This window comes from Stegodyphus dumicola, chromosome 9 (genome assembly GCF_044657685.1).
Source record: "Stegodyphus dumicola isolate Sdum_Otavi_A_Nest chromosome 9, ASM4465768v1".
In the NCBI taxonomy this organism is placed as follows: domain Eukaryota; kingdom Metazoa; phylum Arthropoda; class Arachnida; order Araneae; family Eresidae; genus Stegodyphus; species Stegodyphus dumicola.
Genome location: NC_140776.1, coordinates 103719399 through 103734209, shown reverse-complemented (window position 1 = coordinate 103734209; position 14811 = coordinate 103719399). Strand labels below are relative to the sequence as shown.

The window sequence follows — 14811 nt, the reverse complement described above, 5'->3', positions numbered from 1 at the left end:
TTATGAATTCATTTTCATTGAAATGAGATTTTTCAGGAATTCTTTGGCCAGTTTATTTACATTAATTTATAATAAACGTCATTAAGAAAACTGAACCTTGATAGTATAAAGTGATAAAGACTGAAAAAAAATTGAAAAATTTATGGTAGCACTTAATACTATATGGGAAGTTCTAAAAATGTGGTATTTTTAAATATTTTTGTTTTGAATTTTATGTGGCGTAACTGCGAAAAGCTCTGTTTGATAATAAATTTAAAAAGACAAGGAAAGAAGAGTGAAGAAGTTAGCAGGAGTTCGAGAGCAGATTGATGAACTGCGAGAGCATAAAATCTTAACAAACCGTCTGCTACGACTTCAAAATCTGTAATCCTTCATGTGTTTCTTTTATATATTCCTTCCCCATAAATCATCTTCTGTCAAATAACATGAATTCTCACTATACTATTTCTATCTTACTACACTATTCTTACTATACTATTTTTTGTCTTTTTAGAAACTTCACCTGCGCTGAAAATAAACGTTAACCAAAATATGCTATTTCGAACTAAAAATTAAAAAGAAAAATATAGTTTTAGTTTGCATTTGTTTTCATTAGCAGCTTTTGTCATCGATCAAGTGAAGCGCAAATCATTACAGACGAGCAGATAAAGTTTAAAAACTAAAAGCGTGACTCATTCTACAGCTAAAATCTGTTCCATATGAAAACTTAAAGTATCAGTCATGTTACAGCATTTGCATTGACTATTGTTAACATAATATTGGTACATCTGGTTCTCATCACGCACAAATTCAGATATAATTGTTTTCTTTCAACTGCCAGTGTAAATAATTACGATTACATATTCATTTTCTATACAGGAACAAAAAGAGTAACCAATTGTAAACCTAAACCAAAGAGACTGGTATCTTATCAGCACCCAATAGCAATGCTGATAAAAATGCGTCAACTGAAAGTATTTATTACTTATGTTTTGTTCGCCAAATGGTATGATTGGACACGCAAATGCTCATTTGAAACAGCTGGAAAAGTTTCACGATGGAAATAGTGCGACTGGCTGTACCTGTTGAGAACAATTTTAGAAAAGTGATGACGGTTCCAAAAAACAAATTACTTGAGTGTATTCAAAAATATCCAACTCTGAAGGTATTAAATCCAACTAAGGAAGGCCGGGACGTTGTGATAAGGAATATAACTCCGGATGCACTTCTCTGCTTAATCAAGTAAGTTTATTCAATTTGATAATAAAACTTAATAGTTAACTTGATAGAAGTTGATGAAGGATTCTCGGGATAAAGTTGGTTTATAAAAATTAGGAAGAATTAGCATTTCAATTTCATTATTTATTAAACATCTATACAATATAAATGAGGGATTAAGTTTGAAGCTTGTATTGAAGATTAGATAAGAGAATTTCACGCAATTCAACGCACTGGAGGGAATTCCCGGAACTGAAGGTTGTCCTTCTTATGTTTATAAAACTACTTCGGACACTTTGATGCCTAAACTAGTACTGGATGGAATTCACGGAATTGAAGGTTAACTTTTCATGTTTATAAAACTAACTACTTCGTACACTTTGATGCAAAAAATAGCAGCTTGGTTACTTTATAAGTACAAGATTTCCACCGCCACATAATTGTTGAATAATATTGTTTGTAGATCATTCCCACCCACCTCATTTCCTAAGCTTGAAAAATACATATACGCATTCATTTAGATTTAGAATATTTTTAAACTGTTTCATAAATTGAACAAAAATTATAAAAATGTTCATAATTCTAAAACTGAGTAAAAATAGTTTTTTATACTCATAAACTAAAACTAAATATCCCCCCTGGTTTGGAACCATTGCTCTAAAGAGAGGATGCATGCTCTCTTTCAGTTTCAGTCTTTCACATGCTTTCCTTCGGTTCATCAGGTTCAGTAAAACTTAATTCTTCTGTTTCATTACAGGAAATAGCGTTTCATGTCCCAGTGGATAAATTTTGTCATGGCCTTAGTATTTCCTATCCAAAAATAATAGAACAACAACACATTGCTCTAAAGCTAGCTTGATAAATGCGACTCGTATTATAATAAACAGTATTTTTGTTTTTGGAATATAATTTCAAATAAATATCACAAGGTTACTATTTCAAGAACAGTGACTTAAATTTTTAATGAATTAAAAAAAACTGGAAACTTTTTCTTTTTATCTCTTTCCAATTAATAAAATATTGTAAGCATAATTTTGTGCTAAATTTCTTTTAATTACAAAATATAAAACATCTTGTTTAAAATATGCTTTTTGTCTTGCTTACCATTAATTTTTGTAAATGTCTTTAAATTGAAATTTAAATTAAGACAAAATTTCATAAACAAAGATTGAAAAACAGTTTTATTTAAAGCACGTAAACTACCTCCTCATTATGGAACTTCTATAGAAGTCTGAAAAAACAATACACATAATTTTTCCCGAGAAGTTTAAATAGCTAGAAAAAACAATAATAATTCACGATGAAATAGTTACAGGATGTTGCATATTTTCAGCATGACAACCGAATACTTTTGGACTCAAATATTGTTGTCGCTATCCTTAAATAGAAAAGATCAAATCATAAACATACCTTAATTAATTTAAGTACTTTCTTTCACTTTGGGAAACGAGCTTTACTGCAAACAAATTTAAAATTCATGGATTTCGTACCGAGTTACAGCGCTCTGAATCTTAATGCACTGGTGACTGCTTATTTGTTACTTTTAAAATCTCACTATATGCTGCATCACAAAAACTTGAACAGGGGTTCCCAAAGCGTGCGCCGTAGAGAAGGCCAGCAGCGCTGCGAGGCACTCCTAGCCTTGCATCACGGAGAGACAAGACGCATTGAACGCTCGGTCATATTTTTCATTAATTATACGTTCATAAATAGGTTTCATTAATTATACATTTCATTAATTTTCATCTATTTCTTGAAATAATAGTTTTGTAAGTTTTGTTCAATACTTTTATTTAAGTTGTTCGTCTAATGCCATTTATATTATGTTTTTAACATTTTTATTTCTCCTTTTAATCTAAAATAATTCTTGTTTTCAATTTCATTTCTTAAAGCGTCATTTTATTCTATCATTCAGTTCTTTCAATTTGAAAATAATTCTGAGTTATTGCATCAGATTTGTATTCAATTCTTTTTGCACAGTTTTCGCACTTGTTACTTCTACAAGATTGCTATATTAGTCTTCTCAGCATTGGCATCTGTTGACATTTCTTTTTTCCGCTCTCGACCGTTAGTATCGAACTCGTAAGTGCGTGAACGTCGTACAGCCTAACACGTCTATAAAAAAAGTCCTGATCTCGACGAAAATATGCAATAAATCGAAAATCCTTACTAATATTTCACAAAATGAAGATCATTTTATTAAACGGGCAAACCGATAGTAACGACAGTTTGAGTGATAAGGCATCTATAATTGGCGGAGAAGAAAAGAAACAAAAATTTGGTAACTACATATCAGCAGTTCAGTCAGTCCCATTTGCGGGATTTAAAGCGAATTACCACTCGGCCACCGGTTGTTCCTCATGCATATGTCCTACAAAAAGGTTTTGGCCTAAAAAACACGGTTGCATTTTCTATTAATTTCTGGATGTCTAATTTAGTTCTAATTAGACATAACAATTACATATAGTGCACAGAATGGAACTTTCAGAAGGCATTCTAGGAGTTATAGAATAGATAGGAATGTAGCAGCATCTACCAAGGTCACCAAAATAGCAAGTATGCTTTGACAGTGATAATGTGCATCAGCATATCCTAATCTGGTGTTTCAAAGAATCAGTTAAAGAATGTCTTGTATTATTACGTATTTGATTTGATAGTCTTTGTGTTGCCTTCTTTATTTAAAATTTAGTCAATGAATTTTTACGGTATTTTCTCTTTCCTTTCTGCATGGCTTCGTAGTGTAACGGCAGCACACTCGGCGCGTATTTTAGAAGTCTAGGTTCGAGTCCTGGCGATGGCATTGCTCATTTTTCGTGTTTTCTACTTCAGAAATAACTACATTTCATTTGTTCAAATGAAAAGTTATTTGTTAAAAAATTTGTTCAATTTATATTATACTGATGTGCGAAATTATGCCTTAGTCATGTAAGGATCTTAAGTTTTACTAACGTTTATTTTATTTTAAATCTTTACTATCACTTCTTATTTTCTACTTCCCGCCAGAATTATAAGCGTTAAGGTTTTTATGCAAAGTTTGTCTGGCGAACGCCAAGTATTTAAGTTGTGGCTTTTTGCCAAGCGAGAGAGAGGAAGCAGTTGAGTCAAAGCAGGCCGCTTACCTTAGACGTTACGCAGTTGCTGTTTGCCTTCCAGGCCAGAGGTTTTAATCCTCTTGATAAATTTTAAAACGTATTGTAGTGTTCACAGTTCTCTGTACTACATACGCTTCCTGTTAATATTAGGCCAATCTTTCACGTTTATTATTCTAAAGTTAAATTAGAGTTTAGTTTTATTTTTATACTTTTACGTTAGACCCCAAGTAGCGGGTCGGTGTATTCCGAAGTACGGAAGTTATTGTATATAGAGAAAAATAAAGGGTTTTGTATACCCTTCGTGTGTATCCTGTCTACTTACCACAATTAGTGAACATAGCTTTAGTAAGCTCTCTGTTCCGAGTCAGGTCCTTGTATGTTCCCGAAGAAGGTTAGAAGGAACATTGAACCTGATAGTGGCGCACAACGAAGAAGAATAACCATGGCCGAGTTTCAAGAAGAACCTGTGCTGCCTGCAGAAACGGCTCAGAATCCAGAAATGCCAGCTGCCGCCCTGGAAGGATTTGGTTACATCGTCCAGACCATGCGCGCTTCGATGAAACCAGAAGCAACATTTAATGGAAACTCACCGGTAACCAGTTTTTTGGAAAAATTGGATGACCACTTCATGCTCTATCCCGTGCACGAGTTTAAAACAGTTACCTTAGCTACCAGCGCTTTGAGCGGCCAAGCGCTTAACTGGTTCAAATGTATAGGCAGAAGTCTCTTGGGTCAAGCAGGAAGTCCCACCTATACTTACGAAAATTTAAAGACTGCCCTACTAAAAGCCTTCCCTGTTGTAAGGGATCGTGCGAAATTAGAAACGGAACTTTTTAGTATATATCAACAAAGAATCGAAAACCTCTCAAGCTTTATTTTAAGATAAATTCACGTCTTCAAACTCTTGTATGGAAACCGTCCAGATCCTGAAATAATTCAAGTGATTTTGCCGAGGTTACTGCCCCAAGTGCAAGACTTTATTGAATTAAGAAATCCGACAACACTGGAAAAGTTATTTGAGCTAGCAATCCAGTTTGAAAGTAGAAGAACGGCGGACGTCGAAAGAAGACGCCAGTATCAACAGCGAAACGAATTTGGTACGCCAAGACTACAGCAAACTCAAGCACACGGCTACGGAGAAAAAGCGAATCAGTGGGCAAGGAAACTGATTCGCTTTTTTTTCGGGCAAAAAACAGCCGGCGAACGTCGACAGTTCAATAGCAACCCAGGAAAAAAGTCTCAAAAATAATTTAAACTAAAACGGATTTCTGCTGACGGGAGGGTGCGCAAATCCGAAGGCCACGAAAACCCCTCTTCCTACAAGTTAAATACAGTAATGGTGAAAAATCTGACTCTTTCGAAGATTGAAGTCTTGGTGAATAATATCCCAGCCACCGCACTCCTGGATACAGGCGCGCAGTGTTCCTGTGTGGCAGAAGATTTTTTTAGGAAGTATTTTCGCAAATACTGCATATATAATTCGGATAATACGGCAGTGTTAGCGGCGCAAGGAGAAAAATGTAAGTGCGTAGGTAAAGTACCGTTGTATATCCGTATCAAGGACGAACAAGTAAAGGTGATGTTTTTTATAGTAAAGAATCTGCAAGCACATATAATTTTAGGAATAGATTTTCTTTCAGAAGCACAAGCTACGCTGGATTTTAATGAAGCGTCCCTTAAGCTGACAATGAAACCAGTTCGTACAGAAAACGCTGAACCGCCGATGTTAAAACTTGACCACCTCTCTAACGACGAGCAAGGAAGAATCCAACAAGTGGTAAGTGAATTTGCTTCGTTATTTAGTGATATTCCAGGATTTACTCAGGTTACTAACCATAGTATTGACACCGGAGATGCAATGCCAGTTCGTCAAAAACCATACCGGTATGATAAGAATAAGGAAAAAATTATAGAATGGCATATTACCGATATGCTACGTAAAAAGATCATAACGCCCATCTCAAGTAGTTATGCTAGCCCGGTGGTTTTATGTAAGAAAAATAATGACTATCCTTTGACGCATCCAAAAAGATGGAGATTCGCTATTGATTACCGTAAATTAAACTCCATAACTAAATATCCGGTATATCCGTTACCGATTATAGAAGAAATTCTAAGGAACATAAAATCAACCAAATTTATGACGACTTTAGACTTAACGACTGGTTATTTTCAAATAGGGGTGAGGCTGAGGACGTGCCTAAGACTGCTTTTATAACCAAGTCTGGCACTTATGCATTTTTGCGTATGCCGTTTGGCCTTTCAGGGGCCCCGGCAACATTTCAGCGATGCATGGACATTGTGTTAAGACCTGTTCTTGGAAAGTCCACATTTATCTATTTAGACGATATCATTATTACTAGTGATAATCTCGACCAACATGTACAGGATTTAAGACAGGTGTTTTCTTTATTAAATGAGGCCGGTCTAAAAGTTAATGTCGAAAAGTGCAAATTTGCAGCCCCTGAATTAAAATATTTAGGTTACAAAATATCGCAAAAAGGGATCGAGACAGATGAATCAAAAATAATCGCTGTACAAAAGTATCCTACTCCAAACACGGCAAAGAAGCTATCTTCTTTTCTAGGACTTTGTTCATATTATAGGTCCTTTATAAAAGATTTTGCGGCTATCGCTGAGCCATTGTTAGAATTAAAAAAAAAAAAGTGTGTATCCTGGGAGCTGCTATTGTAAAAAAAAAAAAAAAAAAAAAAAAAAAAAAAAAAAAAAAATTTCTTTCTTCTAAATTTCTAGTTTCTAGCGAAAAATATTTGTAAAAGATTGGCCTCGCGTTTGATTCTAGAGCTAAACGTTTTCAACAAGGTCGTTTTAGACCTCAGTTTCAAACTAATTAACTCTGGCGGGAAGTATGTAAGGATCTTAAGTTTTACTAACGTTTATTTTATTTTAAATCTTTACTATCACTTCTTATTTTCTACTTCCCGCCAGAATTATAAGCGTTAAGGTTTTTATGCAAAGTTTGTCTGGCGAACGCCAAGTATTTAAGTTGTGGCTTTTTGCCAAGCGAGAGAGAGGAAGCAGTTGAGTCAAAGCAGGCCGCTTACCTTAGACGTTACGCAGTTGCTGTTTGCCTTCCAGGCCAGAGGTTTTAATCCTCTTGATAAATTTTAAAACGTATTGTAGTGTTCACAGTTCTCTGTACTACATACGCTTCCTGTTAATATTAGGCCAATCTTTCACGTTTATTATTCTAAAGTTAAATTAGAGTTTAGTTTTATTTTTATACTTTTACGTTAGACCCCAAGTAGCGGGTCGGTGTATTCCGAAGTACGGAAGTTATTGTATATAGAGAAAAATAAAGGGTTTTGTATACCCTTCGTGTGTATCCTGTCTACTTACCACAATTAGTGAACATAGCTTTAGTAAGCTCTCTGTTCCGAGTCAGGTCCTTGTATGTTCCCGAAGAAGGTAAGAAGGAACATTGAACCTGATAGTCAAGCATGGCCTTTTATTTAAATTATTTGAAATCAATGGCTAATAATTATAATCTACTGTCCTGTATAATATGCTTTAAAAGTCTTTTATGTGATGCTTTTCTAAGTATTGAATATTTTTTAGATACTAGAAGGAAATAACTGATTACCTTACTCCTCAGATTGCATATACTAGTCGAGTGAATGCACAAGGAATTCCTTTAAACTATGAACTTAGAATCATTTCAAGAAAATCTAATAAGTGTTTTTCATTTTACAGGTTTGTTTCGGAAGACACAGTCGAGCTTAGCTCATGCAAAATAGCGTTAGAAACTTATTGTGCAGCTCTATTGTATCAAGTAGAGCCTTTGCAAAGAATCTGCGAAGAATTCATTTCGGAAAATCCAATAACTTTGGACAATGTGAATGAAATTCATCATCTAGCTAAGACGCTAGAATTAGATGAAGTTATGAAAGTTGCTGATCTCTACAAGGAACACTTTTCAAAATCCAGAAAACTGAACTCTGATAACACTACAGAACCTATGGTCGGGTATTGTTTTATAAAGAAAAATTCCCTTCTAAACCCGATTCCTTTAAGGTTTCCGCTCAAACAAGTTGAATATAAGGATCTGAATGATGCATTTCCATGTGATCTCAAGAACGAGATTGTGGTTAACACTAATGGAATTCTTAGAGTCCTGGGCATCCAAATTAGACTACAACCAGGTGAATTCGACAGAAATAAACCTTTGCAAATATACTGTGATATGTCAACAGATAGTGAGGATTCCGTTCATCTGGAAGAGACTAGACACAGAAGTTTAGAACCAATAATAGTTATCTGTTTTCGAGATGAATTTTTAGTGCCCCTAGGACAGAAAGGAACAATTAGTGTTACTATTGAGGACATAAAACCTGTTATGTGCTATGGAATTGAAACAGAATCATTTTGTACTAAAACGGGAATTAACTTTACTTATCGAAGCAACAGAAAAACATCTCAATCTGATTTGAAAAGGGTTTTCATTGACAGAATATTTTACTATTACACTGATAACAACTGAAGTTTTAAGTTAGTTAGAAACTGCTTAAAATAAATTCCTCTATACTCTACCTCTTTCCGATACAAAAAGAATTGTCTGTTGATTAGACGTTTACACGTCCTATCATTAGAAGTGCTGTCACAATGTATTCACGCTAGTGATGAAATTCCTTTATCGTAGTTAGAAGTACATAATCACCCAGTTAAGCAGTACTGAAAATACTAGTGTTTGTGTATATGAATGTTCTTAAATATATCTAAAATGTAAATATAGTGTATTTAAACTCACATTTACCGAATGTTTCTTTCATTACGCAATATGATAATGTTCGGTCTTTATGTTATCTATCTTATCTTTATTATTTATTAGCGAAAGTACCCGATGCCACTTAGATTGAGAGTAATGTATCTAACAACAGAGAGAATGATCCTTCTCTAATGACTGTCTTTGATATAACAAAATCATGTGAGGGTGTTTTCTTCTGTTAGAAGTTATTTTTATTAAAATCATGACAATATTAATATCCGCTTGCGTATTTCACCTATATTCAATTTTAGTCGATTAAATGTGGCAAAAAATGGGTCATAATTAATCAGAAATCAATAAAACTATTCGAAAAAATAATCGATGTTCTGTGATCACGCTTAATTCGATCGTAATCGAAATTAGTTGAAACAACGGATACAAATTCTGCTTTGTATATTGTTGCTTCAAAACATAATAGAAATCGATGAAAATGTATGCTTTTAATTGCATTTCCTCCATAGCGATTGATGTTCGAATCTTGAGTTGTTCGTTTCAGATTCAGCCCACATTCCTTCAAAATTTTCCTGCCACTGTATCTCCTTTCCTTTCTGTATTTGTGCATGCTTTTTTTTTAGATTGATTGTGACATGCAAAAATTTCACAAATAAAAATCAAAGAAACAGAAGATTTTTAAATTTCTAAAATATTTGCAAAAGGGCAATTTGAAGAAGCCTATATCCACTCAGGCAGGGAAAATGCAAATAAAGTATAGATAAAATATGTGAATGCTAGTGCATGTGCGTTCAAACGGCCTTTGGCCGCCTTCGCTACCGATTAATTGTCTTGCAATCCTATTGATCAGTTCCATAAACTGCCTGTAGCAAGCGAAGGGTTTATTTAATTTATTTACTTATTTTGTAAAAAAGTGGACGTAAAAAAGTCAACCTTTCCGAGAACCTAGAAAAGAAATGTAGAAAGTTTGATGACGATAGCTATAGGAGTGACTGAGTGTATCGTGAACAAACACACACACAAACAGACATTCTTCTTTACATATAAAGATTTTTGTTCATCTTATATTTTCGTTTAATGATAAATTAAATATAAGAATTATAAAGTATTGTCAAATATTATCTTCATAATTTATCCAGAAATTATTTCTTATTGTTTACTTTCTTAGTAGCAGAATTAAAGTTGTTACATACATATATAAGGTCTATCTCTGAACTTGTGAGCATAATATTTTTTAAAATGTATAAACTCTGTCATTGAATTCAAAATCTAAAAAAAAAAAAAAAAAAAAAAAAAAAAATCTAAAATGTTTTAGATTTTATATTACGTCCAAAAAGAGGCGTTTTTCCATGCGTTGTGTGTTACCTTTATTTATTAACTGTCTGTTTTTCGCATTTAAACCATTAAATTCAATTCAACAGCAATATCATAAAATATTTAAAGGAGCATATCTTTAGAATTTTCGATACACGGTATCGCGCGCTGGAAGGGTTTATTTTTATAAATAAAGTTTAAATTTATAAAAACGTTTATTTCTTTTCGTACAGTGTTGCCATTTCTCACTTTGAAATCATTGAGTTCTTAATCAAAAACTCATAAATGCTTTACAAAATATGAAATAGATAATAAAACAAATTCCAAATTTGGGCCTCGAGATGCCCGTATTCGTGTGGAGACGTACGTTATTTAAAATTCGATGGCTCTAGGTACCGTTGTTTTATCACAATGCGAGTAACATAAATACATTTATGCAAATTCTTCATTATTTAATTTCCTTAAATATAATACAGGGTCTAATATTTAGTGGATATAATTTAAAAAGTGAATCGCCGTTTATAGAAAATCAGCGCAAAATGCCAAAATGAAATGAATATCCCTTCTGGGCAAATTGCACCTTCTGGCCTAAATATTCTTTCTTTTTCCCTTAACATACATGTGATAGCAGTTTATCATCAACAAGTTAAATACCTTGTCACTTAGTATGGCAATTCCTATTTTGCTGATCTCACTCTTTGAATCAGTGGAAGAAATCGTTATTTCAGATGTTCAAACATTTATTATAACTGCCTAAACGTTATCAACTATCCAAAAATCATGCCCTTTGAACGTATGTTTTGAGCTTTGGGAACTAAATAAATCTTACAGCACAAAAATAGGCATATAAACTCAGTATCGCAAGGCTGCCAAATAGTCATTAATATTCTTTTCAAAGTCTTGGTGCAAATAGTCTTCGGTATGGGACTCAAGACTGAAAAAGCCATTTTCATACTAAATGATGCAGTGAGTATAAAAGTGAAACATATGAAATCTTAATCTAATACTGCAATTCTTTACCCCCCCCCCCGAATAAAATAGGAGAATAAAAAAGTCCGCATAGCACATGGATATCAGTTGTGTCTCTCCTGACACCTGACCTCTTTTAGTTGCAGTTCAAGAAACTGATCATGTTTAGATCGCTGAGAGCTTTCTTGTTAAAATAAAATCTACATTAATCAACATTCTGTCTTCTTATACTGCATAAAAATTTTTCATTTAAATTTTATTTCGATATATGATAGAATACTGAAGAATTATAATAAGCGTAATCATTATTGGTAAATGAGTTTTATCGACGTATTTGTTTCCTTTCCAAATTTTAACTGTAAATTAAAACACGTGTTACAAATTTTTTTGGTTTTTAAAATTTTTTTGCTAATCACAGCAAATTTATTATTCACATTTGCGGTGTAAATATAGAAACAACTAAATATACAAACTATTTATAGAAACAACTAAAAAAAAAGGTGTTTTATGTTGAGTCTGTAAAATGAAGTACAATGAAAAGCATATTTAATTGGCAGCTCAAGGCCAATGTTATCATATAATCCAAAAGGATTCGCTTAACCATAATCAGAATTATGCAAAATTTTGTGCCCGTTCTTTCAGCGTACGTGAAAAGGAATGCTTCAACTGTAATCTGTATAGATTAATGATTCATGGTAAAATACTTCTAATCCATATATGTGCAAAGAATATACAATATAAGTTAAAACAGAAAACTTAACAGCAGATTAGGTTATTCAAATTTGGCAAAGCACACCAAAGCTGTCTTTCTTCGTAAATAACTTTCTAAGAGAAACTATTTCGTATTACGTAACTTATGTCAGGAAACTACGAATATCATCTATGCGGCCGGCCCATTCGTCTGTGTTAGAACCCAGATAAAATTACCAACATTCAGCGGTCTTAACCATTCGATTGGACCAGACTGAGCAACAAATCTGCTACTACGTATAGTATCATTTAATGCGTTGCATTTTGCTTTATGCTACCTTAAACTGCATATCTCTAGAGCGCTGGGTTTCCAAATCGTCTTCGGAATCTTGTACCCAAGGGTGCAAGATACCCAATCTTGTACTCCGCTCCCCCACCCCTCTGAGGTGGAAGGATCCGTGTGTCAAAATAAAAATTCAAGAACATTTTTTTTAAGCTGCTTGGACAACAAAATTAACCATTTGAAGTAATCAGTTAAATTCCAAGAAGTAAAATAATGTCTTAGAGGTTTCCTGAACGACTGAAGTTCGGGAACTGTAACTGTAAAGCAGAGGCCTTAAAATTGTGTTCCGTGGAACCTCGGTGCTTCGCCAGTCAAAATAAAAATTTGAAAAGAAAATTATAAGCCACTCACACTAGTTGACTAATTTTTGTTAACAAGTAAATACAGCTGCAATTAGTTATCTTGAAAATTATTAAGAAGTTTCGTGTGGGGCTGTGGGTTGTCGGCTTCCATACCGCGACATTATCAGTTACGTACTTGCGAGAGTAGCTTCGTTTTTAGCATGCAAAATTGAATTTTTTCGTTGCATGCAAAATTGTTTTTCACACGCCTAAAAAATTTTTCATGCTACTCAGAGCAATGTTATTTACGTAAAAAATCTTTCTCAACGTATGTGGCAACAAAAACAAAATATAGAAATGGATTAAATGCAGAATACGAAAGGCGACTTCAGATAACATCAATACAGCTAGACTTCCTCAGTTTGTGTGAAAAAAATGCAAGTAAAATCTTATCACTAAATATAATGCAAGGGTGAGATAAGAATCACGAGTTAATGCTGTTAATGACTGAATCACATTAATTTTATGTTAAAAAGTTTTTAATAAAGAATGAAATAATTTTCATTAACTATCTTTACGTAAAGTAGCTATGGCATATTGATCTACTTTAAATATTGCTTTAAGATATGATTTTCTGAGGGTGAGATGGTCTTCTTCGAAAAGTTCGTATATTTCTAAGGATTACAGACGAAAACGTCGCAGAGGAAACATTGCAAGTCGAAAACGTCATGGTACAAAGCATCGTGGCTCAGGCAAACTCGAAGAGTATTCGCAAAATGGGTCCCCGCGTTATGTCGCTATCCCGTCATAATGCTTCCGACTTTCGATTTCTTGAAGTTTCGAACAGTTTATGAAAGTAACGAAGCAAATAAAAGTTCAGAACAGTGATGAGCTGGGAGAATACAATAACAGAGTCCACAGAAAGTACCCCTGTAGTGAAGGCCGTAACGAAGGTAAGTGCGCATGTATAAAGCAATGGCATATAGAGAAAACAAGAAAAAAAAATGCATGTCTCACTGAATACTAGAGCGTCCACATGTGTGTAGTAGTCATAGCAATAGAAATTAACATAAAATAACGAAAAGTAACATTAAATATAAAACTTAGTGAGAAGTAAAAAAAAATAAAATACATACAATATTTGCAGGTAAGGTATTTGCAGCAAAACAACACCAAAAAACAAACACAATCAGTAAAAGAGGGTGTAGAGGAGTATTTAAATTTGACAGTTGGGTGTATATAGGAGTTAGCAGGATATTTACTATTCAAGGTACCTGAGGACCGCAAGCGGTCATTTTCTATTTACTACAGCATTGAAGTCATATTTGAGCACTGGAATGGTGCTATTGTTTACATTAGGTATGTTATGGTAAAATTTTTCTGCAAGGAGAGCAAAGTAAGCATCAATAGTTGGAATTTCAAGCTCCTGGTGAACTGCCGTGTTTCTAATGAACCATCGACAGTTCGCCGCTTGTCGCAGTATTACGTTTTGTAGTATTTGGATTTTCTTTACATTTGTTATACTCGCATATTCCCAAACAGGGCAGGCATAAGAGAGTATGGGACGCAAAAGGGTCCTGTAAATGAGCAATTTGTTATCTATAGAAAGAACGGAGTTCCTGCCAATTAAGGGGGTAAGCGTTCGTTTACGGGCACGGAACTTGGCAATAATCTGTGTAATGTGTAGGGTCTAGGTGAGTCGCTATCCAAAGTAATACCAAGGTATCGGGCATGCTTAGTCCGCTGAATAGGGGTGCCGTACATATAAACACATTCTTCATTATCGATGTTGGTCCTTGTTGTGAACCAAATGGCCTCAGACTTTTCTACGTTTATCTTGACTTTCCAGGCGTTAAAAGCCAAGACGCAAGTGTTTGGATGTGTGTTTGGAGTGTTTGTATAACCGGGCCAGGAGATGCGTTTTTTCAGAGAATTGCCGTGTCATCGGCGTACATTGCCAGGGTGGTGTGTGTTGATTGTGAGAATCGTTCGTGTAGATATTATAGTAAATGGGCCGAAGGAGGCTCCCCTTGCGGGACGCCAGCCCAGATAGCCCGTGGAGTAGAGTGTGTGTTGTTAACACGAACGATAAAGTATCTATCCTTAAGATAGGAGTAGGTAATGGCTTAAGATAGTAGTGGGTGATGATTTTGTACATAAGGCCCTCCAGCCAAACTCGATCAAACG

General features: G+C 34.3%; 1 protein-coding gene across 1 annotated transcript; it reads left to right on the top strand.

The window, feature by feature from the left end:
* Positions 1-963: 963 nt before the first annotated feature.
* On the top strand, positions 964-10334 carry LOC146995437 (uncharacterized). Its single transcript, XM_085823849.1, has 2 exons — positions 964-1221; positions 8004-10334. The coding sequence occupies exons 1-2, from the start codon at positions 1037-1039 to the stop codon at positions 8788-8790; spliced, it is 972 nt and encodes a 323-aa protein (XP_085679975.1). The 5' UTR covers positions 964-1036; the 3' UTR covers positions 8791-10334.
* Positions 10335-14811: the final 4477 nt, after the last annotated feature.

Bases quoted from the DNA above. Each gene is read 5' to 3' on its own strand.
- LOC146995437 (XM_085823849.1), top strand. From the start codon at position 1,037: ATGGAAATAGTGCGACTGGCTGTACCTGTTGAGAACAATTTTAGAAAA. The intron at 1,222-8,003 runs GTAAGTTTATTC...TTCATTTTACAG, and splicing joins GCACTTCTCTGCTTAATCAA to GTTTGTTTCGGAAGACACAG.